The sequence below is a fragment of the Eleutherodactylus coqui genome, chromosome 9 (assembly GCF_035609145.1).
Source record: "Eleutherodactylus coqui strain aEleCoq1 chromosome 9, aEleCoq1.hap1, whole genome shotgun sequence".
Classification (NCBI taxonomy): domain Eukaryota; kingdom Metazoa; phylum Chordata; class Amphibia; order Anura; family Eleutherodactylidae; genus Eleutherodactylus; species Eleutherodactylus coqui.
Genome location: NC_089845.1, coordinates 16,591,646 through 16,610,774, shown reverse-complemented (window position 1 = coordinate 16,610,774; position 19,129 = coordinate 16,591,646). Strand labels below are relative to the sequence as shown.

Here is a 19,129-nt window from a genome sequence, read left to right as displayed (position 1 = left end):
TTCACACGGGGTACACATGTTATGCATTGTGGCATTTACAAAATAGAGAAAAAGGAAGTGTGCAGAATATGGGAGCCTTCCGTACAGATTTAATGGCTGCTGTGGATTTAGCAGATTTGGTTTTCCCGCACATTTTACAAGTCTGCAGTCAAATCCATCCAGAAGACATTATGATTTTGGCATGGATATGTAGGTCATTTGCATAGCAGGCGTTTCCCATTGAACTTGGCCAAACGTTGACCGTGGCCCCCTGAACAACTAGACTAAGGCCCCCTGTCCAGGGGCGCGATTCTGCCGGCGGTAAATCGTCGGCGAATCTCCCTGTCTGAAGCTTTCCATAGCGTTGCTATGGAAAGCGCCGGGCCCCCATCCACGAGCGGAGAATCATTGCGATTTTCCGCAGTCAGCCTGTCAGATAGGCTGACAGCGGAGATCCTACTGCAGGCTCCTGCTCCCGTGGCAGAGATCCGTCACAGGATTCCGCAATGCCCATGGACAGGGGGGCATTATGCTGTAACTATGCTGATAAGCCATTGCACTGTTTGTGGGGTTTATTAAATCCCAGGATCTGATACTTCTACAGATGGCATAAAACCAAATAAATGGAAAGTTACATTAACTTTTATACTGCGGGCAAAGTAGTAAAGATGTGAGCAGCTGAAACCTCCCCATGCCCAGTACGGCAGATGAAAGGACACTGAACAGTTATTAGTTCCTTCAAAACTTTAGCAATACTCTAGAAGTCTGTCAGGAGGGTCTACTTTCTGGATCCCTCCATATTCGGCTGCCTATGAGATGAAGATTAAAGGGAGGTGCCCTGCTTGCACCATCTCCTTCACAGATGGGCAGTTGTGAGGCTGCGCCCGTCCTCTAATATTTTGGACTGTAATTAGGAGGATCATGTATTACTAGAATTTATCTTATTTTAATCTTAACTTTCATAATTAAGATGCTCTGAAGACTGGCATGTCTGAGGGTTACAGCAGCAGGACCTTCACTATGCGGCCCCAGAGCTGTCTGACTTTGGATTGTACGGACACCTCTGAAGGACCTCCTCGATAATCGCCAATGTCAATAGGGTTGTAAGAGCCGCGGTATGACAGGAAGTTCATTCTCCAACAACTTCATGCTCCATTACTTCTGCTGAACGTGCCTGCAGAACAGAGGATGATCCCGATCACTTCCTGAGCTGCACTAGAACAACAAACACTAAATACCAGGGAGAAGGGCGGCTCAACAGGTTTTTCAATGGAAAACATGCCGGCGGCGACACGACTGTGCCCTGGCCTACTTTTTTCCACCAAAGCAGCCCTTGGATTATCACGTTCTTGTAACAAATTTTCATCTAATTATTTTTAAACACATTCAACAAAAAAGTTACAATATCACTTCAGTTGTAAAAAAAAAAAAAAAAAAAAAAAAGGGTAGTTTACAGGTGCAAGACACATAAATGTGACACTTTGGCCAGGCTCACTTGATGGACCCCACGGACTGTAATTTTGGCTTGTTGGGCTTCTGACATGCTGGCCAGTATTGTCCAAGCGCACAGCTGATTGGCGGAGGTCCCACTATAGGCCTTGAATAGTGACAGATGGACAACCCCTTTATGACGACGGCTACCTCTATAGGCATGTAGTTCCAATTAGATCATAAGGGACTGTGGAAGGATTTCCCCCATTGAAGGACTGAGCGCACAAACATTTGTGATCACTGATGCATGGAGGATTAGCGCGACACGTAAAATTATGTAAGTCAGCTCTGAATGAGAAGTGAAACTCCTCGTGGGGAGAAATACTTGACAACCTTATATTCGATAAGTGCTGCCACAACTAGAGATCTCCGACTGCACTATATAAAAGACGTGCAGGTGACCTGCGTACACCGCAAAGCAAGAACACCATCAACGGAGGAGAAGATCTGACAGACGGCGCTTCACAAGGGAAGATCTAGGAAACCGTCCAGAGCAACTACTCCCAGCCAAGCTTCCATTTCTCAGGCCGGCCTCACAGGGGCGTACTTGCGCACACAATATGAAGGGAACCGAACAGACTGATTTTGATGGGTTCGTACACACACAAAACACAGACAGCACGCTCTACTTTCCTGTGCATTTGCACTCCAAAAGTCCCCACAGAAGTCAATGGAGATGCATAAATGTGTGGGGAATAGTGCAGGAAAAAAAAAACAGCTGGAACTCAGACCAATTAGCAATTTAAATCGGAGTATTTTTTTATCTTGCGTGCAGAAAAAATAGAGTAAAACATGCCAATGCCCGCAAATACACGATTGCGTGAATCAAGACTGAGCGAGTTTGGAAAATGAAAGACGCTTTGTGATTGGTTGCTATGTGTAACAAAGTTTCTTTTAGACTATTTCATAAAGCCGCTAGGCACAAACTACCCCACAGCCCACCCAACGTAGAGCTGCTCGCAGTACGCTGTAGAGGAGTACGGCCTCATGTCCGCGGCACACGCAGATTTCTGCAGCGGATGAACTGCGAGGCATCATTACAGATTTATTTTTGGTTGCGGGAGATCACAGACCGTGTTTTTCCCGCACGGATGCGCTGTGGATAACCCGCAACCCCCCCTCCCTAATTGATTTTAATGTATTTGCAGATGCACTGCAGATCACATAGAGATGAAGGGAGCTCATCCACATGTGATCCGCGGTAAAATGGCGCATGCTGCGATTATCCACATGTGGCATCCGCAAATCAGATAACAAGTCCGCAGATGTAAAATGGAGTGCGCCCAATGCTTCCAAAAATCAAATCCGCCGTGGACATCGGGCCTTAGTAGAGTCGGTAACATGCCAGCAAAGGATTCCATTTAGTCACGAGAACATTCCACTGCAGTTACAAGGCTCAATGTATGATCTGTGGACTGAAAATTAAAAGGGGGTTCCCAAAATAAAATATTTTCCCCAAACATGGGAAACTATTAAAAAAAAAAAAATTAAGTCAATAAAATGAGTCGGTACATATAGTACATGGGGGTCCGGCAGGGAATGGGCACACTAGGAAGGGGAGAAGTGACTGTGGGGGTGGGGGTCTATATATACACATTTATTATGTGTTATGTAAGCTGATGTGCCTGCAACAAACAGGTATCATACAGGGACAAGATTGTATAGCCTGTGCCTGTAGCTATAACTCAGGCCTCCTATGGAAATCCACGTGACTCAAGCTACTGGTTATAAACAAATTATCTGAAAAAAAGACTTCTCAAACTTTAAGCCTAGGTTCACACAGGGCAGATTTGCCGCGGTTTTTCCGTTGCGGTTTTGCCGCAGAAGAACTGCTTCAAAGGTTAATTTGGGCTTGCATTTTTTGCTGCAGATTTTTTCCTTTTTGCCGCGTATTTGGTGCAGTTTTGGCTGCGTCCATAGAGGTCTATGGACAAAAAAGCGCTGCGGAAAAGACCGTAGAATGAACATGCTGCATCTTTTAAAACCACGACGCAGTTGCATTTCCGCACTGCGGCTGTGCGGACAAAATCCGCCCTGTGAGAACAGCTTTTTGGCAAATCTCCTTTGTGCTGCATTGCACTGCAAACGCAGGGGTTTAGCCGCTGTGCGGATATGCATCGGCAATCCGCGGCAAATCTGCCCTGTGTGAACCCAGCCTAAAAAGGGTCACTCCTATATTTTCCCCCATTCATTATATAATTAATCCGCCAGTACATACAAGTCCGCTATTATTCCATTGACTGCCCGGATATTCTTCGTCTCCCTGCTCTCTCAAGGGGGTCACCATTTCAGTCTCCTAAACTTCCTATATGATGAAATTGATGGACTGTATCACGCAGGCTCTTCACAGGGGGAAGGGCAGGGACTCCTATCACAATTCATGAGTATTGGAGGCCATGGTCACCCTGGATGGGGCCGTTTGGCTCCTGAGGAACATTCTCGCACTATAGCTGCCTTAGGATGGATGTGATCAATTACTTCACAATAAGGGCTCATGTCCATGACCATGTTTTCACCACATATTACACGTGTGATGCACGGCTGTGAGGGGAGTGGAGTAGAGTTAACGAAAGTCAGATGTCTGCACAGAGCTCACCCCGCATTCTGGGAAGTTACATTTGTTTTTGGAGGTTGAACCCCCACAGAAGTATGTCCAACAAGTTCCTCCCAAAAACTTAGTCGAATATGGTCAGCCTTCTTGTAGTTCTTGATGCTACTGCCCTACTCCGTTTATATATCGCCCATACTTCTGTTTCGGAATCTCCCTACAGTCCATTACAATAGATGAGTGCAGAAGGGACTATACACTCCTGCATAATTACCACCATAACCAGTTAGGCACCAGTGACTCGGAAGAGAACAAGCTGGATGTTACTGGAAATCCTGACGTCACTGGGGAAAGGGTGAAGGTGACCTGCTTGCCAAACCATGAATCTGCATAATTACAGGTAAGAGACTTAAAACCATCATCATAATATATTAATATTCAGGTTAGGTATTAGTTAACGGGTATAAGTGTTCGGAAACTCAAAAAGATTTTGCGGTTCCGCTAATGTGATCAAAGGGCTTCCCAGTGACTGATGGCTGCCATATATTACGCCAAAATGTTTATTTTTGGACAGCAGCGGCTTCCTCATGGTTTCTGTTCATCAATACCTTGTTCAATGTTTAGTAAAGGAGGAAGGGTATCGTTTCACCTTAAGGAGAGCACCTAGAAGGTGTGAGGACATTTATAAGGACATCCATGCTCCTCTGGGAAATATGCAAATCGCAAGATGAAACAATACCTGTACAGCACCACCTACTGGAAGGCAGCACTCCTGCAAATCAATGTTGAGACTTTGTAACAGGTCTTGTAACGACTGGGAAATGTGAGCCAAAATCTAAAGGAAAAGATAGCCATGTACAGGCAGCTGTTTCGGGGCGATTGCCATTGTGATAGTGGACGCATGAGCACAGGTTTTTGCAGTTTGTAGAGTTTTCTGGAGGTTGTTGACTTAACTTTTGGTTCATTCTCAATTATGTTTAATTGGACAATAAAAGGTACATCTGAAATCTAAAGATCTTGTACATAAAAGTCCTTCCATTGTAAGCAGACAAACCAGCTAACAATAAGTCCTTTTCCTGGCACATCTCTGATCACTGTCCTCGGAAACGTGGCGGATCCCAAGAATTTGTGCTACGGAAAAAAGTACAAAGAAAGAAAAAGAAAAAAAAGTAAAAACAAACACTGCACTGTTTCCTGCACCTCAATGAATTCAGACAGCTTCCCGCGTTCACATGAGATGAATGGAACTGGCAAGGAGTTTGATTTCATGCAAGACTGTGAATGATCGTGATTCAGCCTTCCTGCCAACTGGATATCAAAGCAATTCAAAGGACCTCAAGAAGAGCACGGATACCCCTACTGCCATGGAGCCTTCCTACTAAACTGCTTACATGGCATATACAACTGCACCGCGCCAAAGTAACAAGACATGCAGTCCAACCCCAGATCCTTTATACCAATAAATGACAGCTTTAGGATAAAACCAACACTCCGACATACCCGCGAAGACACACCAGTTTAGAAAGGTTAACTATGTTAAAGTTGCACAGAATGTTGCATTATGGTATTAAGGACCCCACCTGCAGCCACCCAAGGAGAGAATACCTTCATAACACCATCCAGGTCGGGAAGGGTATTGCTTCTCCTTAAGGAGACTTACAAGGCCATCCATGCTCCCTTGGAAAATATGCAAATTGAAAGCTCTACAGCGCCACCTACTGGAGGGGAGCATGTCTGCAAGTCAATGTGAGAGACTTTAGACAAGCCTTGTAACAACGACTGGGAGTTGAAAGCCAAGCCAGAACCCATACACAGACAGCTGTTTCGGGGTTTTTGCCCCTCATAAGTGTGCAGTAGGTTTCTAGCTTGCATAGTGAGAGGCCAATAGATGTGGGTCAGGAAACAGCATAGATTGGGTTTTTTTTCCGTATTGCTAGAGAATCCACCGGAAGAAATCCCCACATGAAACTTGAGATCTACAGAAGTACAGTAGAGCCCCATTTTGCCTTATGGCTCCATACAATGATGTTGCGCTGTAATACCGCCATGCGCTGAATGTCTAAGGGTCATTTGCACAGACAGTTTTCCCGCATGATTTTTGTGTGTTACAAGATCCACAGAAATTGCATGGGGGGAAAAAAGCATTTTAATGGGTGCATTTACATGTGCGATTTTTCTCTTGCAGCACTGCAAGAAGAAATGCCGCAAAAAAATTTAAAAAAAATTGCCTATTTTTTCTCCTACTTTTGAGCTCTTCTGGTGAAGAATCGATTGGCCATGCTTACCTATGGTAGCAGACAAAAAAAAAAATAAAAACACATTGCGTCTGTATGTTGGAATGGCTGAGAAAGACAGTTGAAATGTTGCCTGCTTCTGTACATGGAGGAAACAAGTTCTCATTTTTCCACACCGTTGCTGCTGCAGCTCCTCTCCTTTCTGGTGGACCGTGTTGGGAGCAATAGGTCCATGGCTCCCTGAAACTGGCTTTGCAAGGCTTATTATTTCCTCTCCCTGAATGGGATTTTCTACAAGAGTGCTGCTGGACCTCTTCTTCGTTGTATGTTGGAATGGGCGATTCTATCAAGTGCAAAAAAACTGCAGATGCAGCAGCGCCGTTTTCTCGCAAAACACACGGTATTCATATAAAGGTCGTGAGTTTGCAAGAGCAACAACGCTCCGAGTTTCTTGGACTGATATTGCACTTGCCTGTGTGAATGCATTACGGGATATTAGCCAGAAAAGGTATGCTGCGTTGAGACAAAATATCTTACACACACAAAAAAACCAAAAAACCTCCTAAAAATGAGCAAAAGTGAACGATGATCGTTCTGTTTAACTGCGAGCCAACGACTGGACGAACGGGAATTGTGCACTTTTCGTTCGTTTAGTTGGATGGTTGACGCTTGGTTACGTTTGAGCGCTCCCGACTCAGCATTTCACGTAGGAGTGCGGGACACTGAAGGAGAAGCGAACGGTTCTGAGCGACGATCGTACAGTTTAACACTTCGCACGAGTAAGTTAGTGGCGACATCACTTGTTCCAACGAGAATCGGAACGTCTGAAGGGGTCGGAGACTCGTCCTAAGTAGATCAAACCTTTATCGGCACAGCAGAACAAAGCGCCCCTCGCCGGAAGAGCGCACTTTAAAGACACGTTTAGCCATCCCTGCATTGGAAAGTTCAGACGGGTGAGCCCGGTACAAGCTGTACAACTTGACACAATGGGTTATTTATAAGAAAACACGGCAGAGAAGCCTGCAAGAAGCCATACTGTTATTATATAAACCTGGTGTATCGGCACGGGAATCAAGGTCAGTAAGTGGGCGGAGCACAAGAGAACCCGTCATCTACTGGAAGCGCCATGAACTAGGTGCGGGGAGCTGCGTCTCCTACTCACCGGATTCCCCGGCCAAGTCAGCCACACACACCAGCTTGACTCTTCGAAAAGCTGTGCACGCACCTGCCATAGTGAAGGAGCAGCATGCACAGCCTTCTTGCGCACATGGTAACTCTGCCGGGAGACCAGGTGAGTATGAGAACGCTCCCCGTCACCTAAACTATAGGCACAAGAGTGGCTTCACGTCTGCCATGGGGCTTCGGCCTTCCTGCTCCGTCTCTGGATGGAACTAAATGTTAACGGGGGTCTGCCAGGTTTCCGCCCGCTCTAGTTAAGACCAGCCTGTAATTAGAAACGCCTTTTGTATCTGCAGATATCTATCCGGAGATATTCCAGGGCTAATGTTAGAATAGCGCCACCTGCTCTAATGAAGAGCCTTTCTGTGTCCGGTTCAGGGTGGCTTCACATGAGCGTAAGCACAAAAACCTCACGCAATAGAGCGGCTTTTGGCGCAGTGACGGTAACGCCATCACATCTGACTGTACATTCCCTGCTGGCGGGGACCATTCACACCTGCACCTTAATTAGTCCCCAGTGTGGTTTGCCTGTGAAGTTACACAGTTCATGGGTACCTGGTAAACATTTGCGCATCCCCCATAGACGCTTACGGTGCCTTTGGGGCACAAATGTGTGCCAAAATACACCAGGGTAGCCGCACATGCTTAGTTTTGGGCAGTAACGCCATCTCACACATCACTTGCTCAGCATTAGGCCCCCGTCACACAGGCGTATGCAATATGCAGAAAGTAAAGTCCACTGATTCCTATGGGTTCGTTCACACGCACAGATTTTTCTTGGGCATTTCGGTCGTGCACCAAAACTCTCCATAGAAGTCAGTGGGGATGCGCAAAAGAGCACCAAATATGTTAGAAAATGCATGAAACTCTGCGGCATTGCAGAGAAAACATATCTGGAACTCATTAGACCAATTAGCCATTTCAATCGGTGTCTTAGCTGCACACAATTGGACATGCCTTGCGGGCGCAAAAACAGTGAAATATGTTGATTGGAATGCAGGAAAGCATCGTTCATTCTGCAAGTACGTACCGCTCAGGTCTAAGCACATGTGAAGGGGGCCTCAGAGAAGATGTTGGCCACTGACCACATGAGAGATTACTTTCCGGTCGACCAGCTGATTGACGGAGGTAAGGGGGGGGGGGGGATGGGCACCCGTGAAGTTTCAAGTGAGCAATTAACAAAAGTAATGTTCAAGGTTTCTGAAAAGTAAAATACATTTCTGTAACTGGACCTTACATGAGCGCTCCCCGTCCGGCTTACTGCCCCATCAGGAGGGCCATCACCATCTATCGGAGGACAGGCATGACCAAAGATTTATTACCATGTCTTGGCCACTTAGTCCTACTGCACCAAGTACCTACAACACAGGACTTTTATGAAAGGTGACACGGGGCAAACAGAACAGAGATTGCTCCATACAGCTTCCGTCCGCGGGACAACATGGTGAGTGGTAGAAGCAGCAAACAAGAAGTCTTCATGTTACTAAATACTCCGGACATTCCCCTAACTTACTTCTTAAGTCACTAAGAGGACTCAACGCTGCAACACGTCTGGAAAGTTACAGGTGCCAACAGCCGAAGCGATGGGGGCACGAGGGCGCTATGGCCCAAATGCAAGGAGTGTAGCAGTGGGGGCACGCCGGTGCTAGGGCCCAAATGCAAGGAGTGTAGCGGTGGGGGCACGCCGGTGCTAGGGCCCAAATGCAAGGAGTGTAGCGGTGGGGGCGCGACGGTGCTAGGGGCCCAAATGCAAGGAGTGTAGCGGTGGGGGCACGACGGTGCTAGGGCCCAAATGCAAGGAGTGTAGCGGTGGGGGCACGACGGTGCTAGGGGCCCAAATGCAAGGAGTGTAGCGGTGGGGGCACGACGGTGCTAGGGGCCCAAATGCAAGGAGTGTAGCGGTGGGGGCACGCCGGTGCTAGGGCCCAAATGCAAGGAGTGTAGCGGTGGGGGCACGCCGGTGCTAGGGCCCAAATGCAAGGAGTGTAGCGGTGGGGGCACGACGGTGCTAGGGCCCAAATGCAAGGAGTGTAGCGGTGGGGGCACGACGGTGCTAGGGCCCAAATGCAAGGAGTGTAGCGGTGGGGGCACGACGGTGCTAGGGCCCAAATGCAAGGAGTGTAGCGGTGGGGGCACGACGGTGCTAGGGCCCAAATGCAAGGAGTGTAGCAGTGGGGGCACGACGGTGGTTAATAATTGCAGCAGCCCACACCTGCTAAAGTTGGGCATGAAGTTACCAGTGTTTAGCACATCGGCATTTAAACTATTTGAGGAGTGCACAACCTGGGACTGAGACCACAAGCAGCTGGTAGTGCCATTCTGGGTTGGCCCCCAACATTCCTTAAAGGGGTTTTCCAGGGAGAATCAATTATGACCTATACTGAGGATAGGTCGTCAATAGTATCGGCTGGGGTCTGTCGTTCGGGACCCTGACCGATCAGCTGATTGTGCGCCTGCTGACAGCACCTCGTGGGAAAGCAGCTGTGCATATAATACTGACACTGTGTGGCTAGAATAGAAAGTTTAGCGCTGCGTAAAGAGGGGACTATCTACTGTGGCCCTCACATCATACCTTATGAGACTTGTGAAACACTAGGCAGTTTCTTCAACTCCCATATTCTATAGTGAAATAAGCCACAAACATGAATGGTCTCCTCCTCTCTAGGATGCTGAGAAAGGCTCACCCAATCACCTGATAAGTGATCCCACACATCAGACATTCATGGCATATTGAAAATATATACACACACACACACACACACACACACACACACACACACACACACACCATAAAATGTGTCAGATGATACCCCTTTAAAGTTTTATAGCAGCCTTGGGTGTGGTTAAAAAAGGGAGGGGTAGGGGGGATTAGAGACTCTGCACCTCAGTTTATTCCTCCTCCCTATACACCTGTATGGGTAGCATGTAACATGATCCCTCAGTGAGCCAATAATTCATCCAGTCGTGCGAGATGGATTGCGTAATTAATCGAGACTGACAGATCAGTGCAAGAGCCAGAGGAGAGGAGAAGTAGCTCATAGTTAGAGAAAGGCATTTTCTTTTAATAGATATCACAAAGATTTTTACGTTGCTTGTATAATAGATTGAGTAGTTAGTTGAAATAATAGCACCTATTTCATTGCTAACTTGTATCCAGAGGTTACGGAGTACTAGAGCAGACCTGTTTCCGTGCGTCTCCTCTCACTGAATCAATACAAACTAAGAGTAATCAGTTTATCATTGCCGCACCAACGTATGGACAGAGGAGGGGCAGCAGGTGCCGCTGCCCTCTATGATCAACACGCCAACAAGAGGGGCAGTGTGGGCAACCGACAAACTAGCCAATTCAACAATGAGATATTTAGGCCTTGAGGACGCGACCGGACACCAACGAGGCAGAAGATCCTCTACGCACTATTCAAGCATTTGTCACCGAGTTGATTCATTTCGACAAAATGTGATCAGTAGGAGAAAGTAATCCTGCAGATATGATACTTTTTAATGGCTAACAAAAAGACGTTCTAGCGAGCTTCCAAACCTAATTAGGGGTCTTCCTCAGGTATAACCAATTTCCCATTTAGACAGGATGACCGTTGTCTACAGCAGTGTTTCCCACCTGCAGTTCTCACCCCCCACCCCCCTCCAACAGGTCAGGTTTTCAGGATTACACAGGTTACACAGGTGATATAATTCTTGTCGGTCCTCAGACATTACACAGGTGTTCTTTCTATAGGAGATCCTAAAAACATGACCCGCTGGGGGTCCGTGAGGACTGGAGTTGGGAAACACTGGTTTAAATGACTGCAGGAGCAGTGATGTCACCGCTAAGGTCGTTAGCGCGCGTGCAGAGCGTTTAAACAGAGCTCACTGCTGGATCGTGGGCTTATCACTCAGCAATAAGCCCACGATCCGGCGATGATTTTTATGCTGACTGAAAACCAACGATACCGAAAACGGAACACTTTTTTTTGCATTTACGTGGGACGACTGTCGCTCATTTTCGTTTGTTTGAAATGGCCGTGTAATTGGCCCTTATGTAGGCTTGAAAGCTTGCTGTATTCATCTTTTTGTTAGTCATTAAAAAGGAACATATCTGCAAAATTCCTTTGTGCCCCTTAGGGCGCCGGCACACTGGCACTCCAACCTCGCGTACCTTTTTCTTCAGTGTTGTGGATAAGCACGGACGCGCGCCGTCAGTCATGTGCAGTACAATCTGTTTCTGACCGACTGTTTTTCCAGCGCTGTCACTAGGTGATGACACAGGTGCCCGCATCCTATCCGTAATGTAAATTGCAGATGGTCTGCGGGTCGAATGGCCTCCATTGTCAATGGAGGGGGTCCGCAGCAAAATAGAGTATGCTGCGATTTTAACTCCGCTTGTGGAAAACGCAATACGTTTTTTGCCGGATGCGGACTCCACAATGCGAATCCGCCTGAGCGCAGTCGGCCCTATGGAGAACAATCGCATTATGCTCTGACTAACAGTACCAAACTTTCTTTTTCATTTCTGCACTCCGCGAAGAACAGCAGAGTCCTTCAGACTTGGTGACAGCTGGCACAATGTTGGATTCGGGCTCAACTCCGTAACTTAATCAGCTCACAAAGTGAATCTCCATTTACATGCATGTGTGAGAAAAGACCCCGTGCATTCCAAAAAAGAAGGGGAGGGGAGTTTAGGGATTTAAAATGAAAAAAAAAGGGCTCCTCGCGTAGCATTCCTCAAATACTCAATGCTTTGAGCAAGTGACTGCTGCTGAATCATTGGACAGCCCCATAGAGTGAAGCAGGCAGGTAGCCCAGAGCGGCACATAACAGTTAATGGTCCACGGCTACATTTACATTCCTATGACATAAGCTGCATTAACCTTCGTGAACGAGCAAATATAACCCGCAGCAGTTACCCTTTAGGCTTCCATCGGAAAATATGGTTACTAGCAGGAACACAGGACAACAGTAGGACTGTAGACCCCACTGACGGAGGACGTGCATGACTATGACCCAAGAGCAACGCTCAACCTTCCTTCCATCCGTAAAGCTTTCACATGGCAGGGAATGTCACCAGTGAGAAAACACGTCTACATAGAGGTGCTCCAGCTATATTATGCGGGCAGCGTTGGCGGGTATATAGCAGTTAGACACTAGTAGGTGCCACCTGAAAGACAGCTGCAGCTCCCAGCGCAGGGAATGGCATGGGTGCCACTGTGCAGGCCAAGACGAAGGCGGCGCAACGCTAAAGTAGCACTGGATGCCCTTCATTCTTAGCATCGGTGGGGGTTCTAAAGAATGGACATCCACCAATCATAAAATCATGGCAATATGCCATTACTTTATAAGTTGGGAAACCCCTTTTTAATCATGAATGGTCAGAGAAGGGTGCGAGTGAGAAATACATAGACAGACCCTATAGTATACTATAGCAGGAAGCCGTATAAGTAGTGCTGTCCCAACAAGTTATTGGATTGGTTGCTGTAACCCACAACCAGTAAGTGTTCTAGTTGGGTAGCCATAGATTCCTTCCCAGACGGACACGAAATAAACGGGTGATGGTATGATACATGATCGCAGCTCCGCCAGAGCAATAGTTGGCCATTGCAGGGACTTTCTGCTCTGGTTAATGGAGATGGAGTTCCAACCACCCCCACCCCTATGACCTCATATGCCCTAACGAAGGAGAAAAACACAAGAAAACCCCCAAAAGTGTGTGAGCTCCATCACTGCCCGGCTCCTGTGATTTGACAGCCCCGATGACAGACCTAACAGCTTTCCGGTAGGACGACCATCACGCTACATAATATGATCTCCCTTGTTTGTATCGGCGGCACAGCGGCAGAAAAAGTTACTGAATGACAAGACAGGCATTGGAGACGAGTTTTATTATCAGACTAGAAGTAAACACTAAAACCAGACAGAACCTTATCCTCTCGGCTGGGGACGCCCCGCATGCATACCGGATGTGCGGGCGTAGGGAATATTAACAGCGCAGAACAGATGGACTTTTCTGAGCCAATCAAAGGCAGAGAATAAAAGCCAAATCCTGGAGTACCGCGGGCAGCCAAGTCAGACCTTGCTTAAAAGAAGTTATTCCTTCTACAGCCTATGATTGGCAGGCAGCGGTCAGCTGACTTCCGCCATCAGAGACCTGGATCACCGAGGACCGAGGCTGAATTAAAACATTCAGCCTCGGTCCTCGGTGATCCAGGTCTCTGATGGCGGAAGTCAGCTTGCAGACGCAACTTGCCAATTCCTTTAATACATATTTCAGATTGTTATTTTGATACCAGAGTTCGAGTTGGTACTTTTTTTTTTTTTTTTTTTTTTTTAACAGATTCCACCCAAAACCCACTCCAAGACCACCGCCCGGCCTGAACAGGAGGTACTAGAGTATGAAGTGAGATGATATCATGCCAACAAGTCAAGGGACTCTTGGAAAATTCCGGGCAGCGATCACTTAAACTATCCCTACAGTACCACTCTAGGGAAGATGATGCATTAAACCACTGACCTCCATGGACTGGATCCCCAACGACTACCTTACTAGCTGCTCTTCACTGTGGTTAAAAGGCATCCGACTGCCGAGACCCCCAGCAATGCCAAGCACTGCACCCCTGAATGCCCACGACTGGAGAAGCGGTGTGCATGCTCGACTGTGGGACCAGCGGAGAGCGATGCGCTCGGCAATCACCACCTGTTCGAGTAACAATGACATATGGTACTGCAGCTCCATTCAGAGGTGATAAGGCAACCCTCTGGTCCAGAAACAAAGATGGCCGCACCAGCTTCTCCGACTACCCAATGCACACAGCATTAGTCTAAGACACTATATACCTGCTTTGGTTAGCAGCTGAGCAGAGGCAGTCTGTCACATCAGCATGTAGTGTCTTAGGACTACGGATGTATGCAGAGTGTGCATCAGGTAGTCAGAGAAGTAGTGCGGCCATCTTTGTTTCTCCAGGAATGTAGGGTGTCTTCAAGTTCACAGTTCTTGAGATGACTGGAAGTCCCAGCAGTCCAACCCCTACCAGACATCTATTCCCTATCCTGTGGATAAGTCACACATGCCTCTGGTAGTCAAACCCTTTAACAAGAGAAAGTCCTGAATAGCCCCCTAAGGCCTCGTGTCCACGAGCAGCTCATATTCTGGAGCCCGCAGCGAAATCCCACCCTGCCAGCGGCTGAGGACACATCATTACCTGGCCAGATCCAGTGCAGATCTCCTGCGTCCCCGTCTGGACTAGTGTCAGCTGCGAGCAGGCCGCCGATTGGACGGCCTCCATTAATTCCAACGGAAGCCGTCCATGCGGGATGCGCACCAAATGGAGCATGCTGTGATTTGTTTTCCGGACAAACGGTCTGCAAAACAAATCCACATGCTTTAATGCATTTGCGGACGCCCGTGTATGCCGCCAATCAGATCCGCCCGCGGACATCGGCCTAAGGCTTTGTTCACATCTGCATTTGGAGGTTCCGTCATAAAATCCTGCAAGAAGGACGTATGCGTTTGGTAAACTGCCGGATGAAAACCAAAGCGGACCCATTACAGTCAATTGGGTCGGTCACACAATGAGTCCCTTGGTCAGGGGGCTTCCCCTTCCCTGATTCCATAGTGGAGTTGGAAACCGGAGTCCCTGAACGCAGACGTGAATATAGCATTACCCAGAATGCCCTAATGGGGGATTTCAAGAAGGGTTTTCTAAATCAGACAACCCCTTTATATGTTGGAGTATTTCGGAAAGCGTTCCCCTTCAAAGTGAAGCAGGCCTGAGAATTTACCCAAAGGCTTACATAAAGGCCCCTTACACAAGACTGGTGCGTAAGCACCCAACAGCCGTTCCAGCGACTATCACTCCAGTGCTTTTACAAATAACGGGCGGAGCGCGCGGAGATCTCTTCCGGCGGCCCGTCTCCATTCACAGTAAACAGGAGACACCCAAAGTGAACGACTGCCTGTCAACACGGACCGATCATCCGTCAGCATTATACATGTAGGAACTGGACGAGAAGCAAACATTCTCATTCAGTCGGGGCGTGCCTTTACACTGAAGGAGAATTGTCCAGATTCTTGCTGGATGACGGAAACTGAACAATTTATCGGCCCGTGTAATAAGGCCCTAATTGAAACAGGAGATCCTATCCGGATTAATGCCCCCCGCCCCGTGCCACAGCCCGGAATGTTGTGGATTATGGGACAGTCCATCAGGCCGACGCACTGACTTACATGGAGTCCATCATGTACAGCACACGCAGGTAGTGAAGGTGATGGATATTACATAAGGCCAGACCACATCCCAATACTTGTAGATTAATACCCCACCAGAGGAATGTGCCGTTAACCAGTAACCGGCAGGACTCTTCCTTCATCTTCCTCTGACTCTCCGCACCACTGGCTGAGGCATGCTGACAGCGAGGAATATCACAAGTACAGCCATCCGTGTGTGCCATGCGGAACTAACATTTCCACTACCGGTCAAAACATACGATTTCTCCATCCGCAGTACCTGCCGGATCCAAATACTGCAGTAGAATTTACCAACACCAACCAACTGCTGGTGCCAGGAAGCCGCCGATTATATGCAAAGCAGCAAACCTGTAGAGTTATGCCACCGATAGTCACACCCCTCATTGGTAGATGGCAGGATTCTGTCCATGCCACTACTACATGGCATAGTACCAGTGTGTAGACAACGGTTCATGTGATTACATGCCAGGTAATTCCCACCTCTAGATTCCAGAAGCCATGTCAATGTCATAAGGGTGCCCATCCCCTTCTCTAGGCTATAGGCCTCCTATCAATGATATCTCATGACCGGTCACTAAAAATCTCCTTCCCTAGATTGTAGGAGTCACGTCTATGCCCCTTCATGCCCGTCGCCATCTATGCCCCTTCATGTCCGTCGCCAGGAGTTGAGGCTTTCTTTAGACTGCAAAACTGCTGGCAATGTCAATTCATGCTGGGCTCCTGCAAGTAGTGCCAGTCTCCATATGCCAGTCACCTTTCTTTGACTGTAGGAATGCCAACTCGCAGCAGCCTGTAAAGGAATTACCTGGTGTCCCAGCCGCCCGTCTTACTTCTAGACCCGCGTCTACTCCAGCTGATGCCAGTCCTCACTACTATGGCTCTCCATACAGTCACTGTAACCCCCTGCTGTAGCTTTCCAGACCCCCCTATAGTAGCTGGTCTATAGTTACCCCTTCCCATCTCGCGGCCCGCCCACACCGCTAGTCTTCACGCGCCGCATACATTTTGATCCGTTTCAATCCTTCCATATGAAGAAAAATATAAATTTAAAAAACCAAAAAAAAGTTTTTCACTTGTTAACCTTACCAACTTTTGCAGTTCCCCCTACAGGAACCCGACCGAGACTGCATATGCCCCCCGAGACAGAAAGGTGCAGCGCGGCGCACATTTCAATCCCACAGGAAAAAAGTGCGCCTTGCTAAAACGAGTCAAACTCACGCATTGCTGGCCGTTTAACCCATTACAGCCCGCGGGTTCGTTACGCACTGCGTTTGCAGGTTGTTTTTTTTTTTTGTAAAACCGTAAGCGTTTCACAGACGACCATCCGATAATGTGGACCGACCGTAAACCGCACAGTGCCAGCCGCTTCACCAGATCGCCCGTACACGCCAGTCACTCAGCAGCGCCATCAGATGCCAGGGCCCTGTTAAATCATCGTCTGACCGCTAACCCTCCAGTGTAACCCACCCAACCAGCGATCATTTTCCACAGACATAAAGGCCGCCGTCCGCTCGTTTTGCGTCACCAGCGTCCGGTCAGTCCTCCGCGTTCTCGCAGCAGCGCACGACTAAACGGTTTCCAAGCGCAGGAGCGAATCGCCAGCGCCCCCTACCTGCGTAGAAGCGGATGAGGCAGCCCACCTCCGGCTCCATGCCCTCCTCCTGCACCCGGCACAGGTCCCGGAAGCCCAGCTGGAAGAGATAGTCGTTCTGCAGCAGCAGCGGCCTCTCGTGCGCCTCCAGGCGGCGGCTGCTCTCCCCGTGGAGCTGCACGTACAGGGCGCCCCCCGCCGCCGGCACATGGCTCCGGGCAGGGACTGTGACGGCCGGCGGCGGCTCCGCGCTCAGGTCCTCCGCGGAGGAAGAGGAGGACGACGCGGCTCCGCAGTGGAAGAGCTCCAGTCCCTGGCACACGGCGGCGTCCTCCAGCCCGCTGCCCTCCTCCAGCTCCCAGCAGTCCACAGCCGGCGGCCGGCTCAGCTTGTGCGGGGTGCCGATCCAGGTGCCCGAGCCCGAGAAGACCTCCGGCCGCCCGCCGTCCGCGCCCCCCTCGGGGGTCTGGCCCAGCACCTTCAGCGCCGCTCCGGACGCCGCGCCCCCCGCGCGCAGCAGCCGGGCGGCAACCTCTCCGGCGGTCGTGTCCAGGGTGCAGAGCAGCGGCCGGAGGCCGGGGGACGAGCGCCTGTCGTAGACCTGCAGGCAGCCCCGCCGCAGCTCGCCGCGCACCCATGCCCTCTCCTGCGGCTGCAGCTGCACCCACTGGCGGTACTTCAGCAGGGTCTTCCTGTCCAGGCTGCGGGTGCCGGGCCCCAAGGCGGAGGAGGGGGCGGCGGCCGAGCCCAGGGGGTTCGCTGACAGATTCCTCTTCAGCCGCCGTCTCCTCCTCAGCAGCAGCGCGGAGTTGGCGGTGGCGCTCTGGCAGGTCCCGGCCGTGGGCAGCAGCAGCAGTAGGGTCGCGCCTCCCTCCATCCCCGGCCGCTTCTCTCCATCTGCAGCCTGCTGCTCCATGGACTGTGACGCGGAACCTTCCAGAGCGAGCATCGGTGCCGAGCAGGGGGGCCGCGTCTAGGCAGCCCGGGCTCCGGAGTGCGCCATCATGGATAGCAGCTTGATGATCGAGCACTCCGTCGGTAATAGCAGGAGATAGGCAGCCCCGCCGCTCCATACACTGAGGGGAGGGGCTAGCCCGCCACGCTCATACATATTAAGTAAGAGGGTGTGGCCTGTCACTGGGCCAGCGCAGGAGGACGACAGCCCTGTCACTGACGGCCTCTGACGTCACGGGCGCGCTAAGCCGCTCGGGAGTTGTAGTCCGTGTGGCGCAGCCCGCCAGGAATGTGTGGGGTGTGGCCCGCGATGGAGAGCGGCGTGAGGGGATAACGGGCAGTGCGTTAGGGCGCCCTCACAGGGGGGCGCACTGCTAATATCCCCATTGTACCACTAACATGAGCGTACGAAATATGCCCTATTGTAGCACGTATTGCGTACGACTACACGCCGCTATGAGGATCGGACGTACGCAGTGAATACACGTGAACTCGCGCGTGATATATTGGCTTCTTCAGATGAGTGTATGCACAAGTGCGCTCGCCTCAGTGCGACATATTGGCGCAGCGCACGAGGTTGATTTGCGTGCGTGTCTGGTTTTTCACGTGCAAAAATCTGCTCATGTGAAGGAGCCCATTGACATCAATGAGCTGCAGTCACTGTATCCGCGGCACGGGTACGCCTGCAGGGCTCCGGCACACCACCATGCTTGTGCACGCTTAGCACACAATAGAACCCATTGACTTCACTGGGTACTCTCAGAAACGCACTTCGCACGTGCAAAATAATAGGGGCCATAGAAGTCTATGGGAGGTGCGAATAATCAAGGGGGGCGTGGGACTGCGCAAACCAGGAAAAGAAGACAGCGGGACCTTGTTAGGCTTCAGTTAGCAAGAAATCCACGGAAAGGATGCGT

The 19,129-nt window shown here is 49.7% G+C and overlaps 1 protein-coding gene across 2 annotated transcripts in view; it reads right to left on the bottom strand.

Annotated features, from left to right (window-relative positions):
• The window catches only part of PHLPP1 (PH domain and leucine rich repeat protein phosphatase 1), a 98,683-nt gene extending 80,363 nt beyond the window's left edge, over window positions 1–18,320 (bottom strand). For both annotated transcript variants that reach the window (XM_066579159.1, XM_066579160.1), the window contains exon 1: window positions 17,280–18,320. In XM_066579159.1, the coding sequence (XP_066435256.1) occupies window positions 17,280–18,207 (928 nt within the window). In that variant the 5' untranslated portion in view covers window positions 18,208–18,320. The remainder of the gene's footprint in view (window positions 1–17,279) is intronic.
• Window positions 18,321–19,129: the final 809 nt, after the last annotated feature.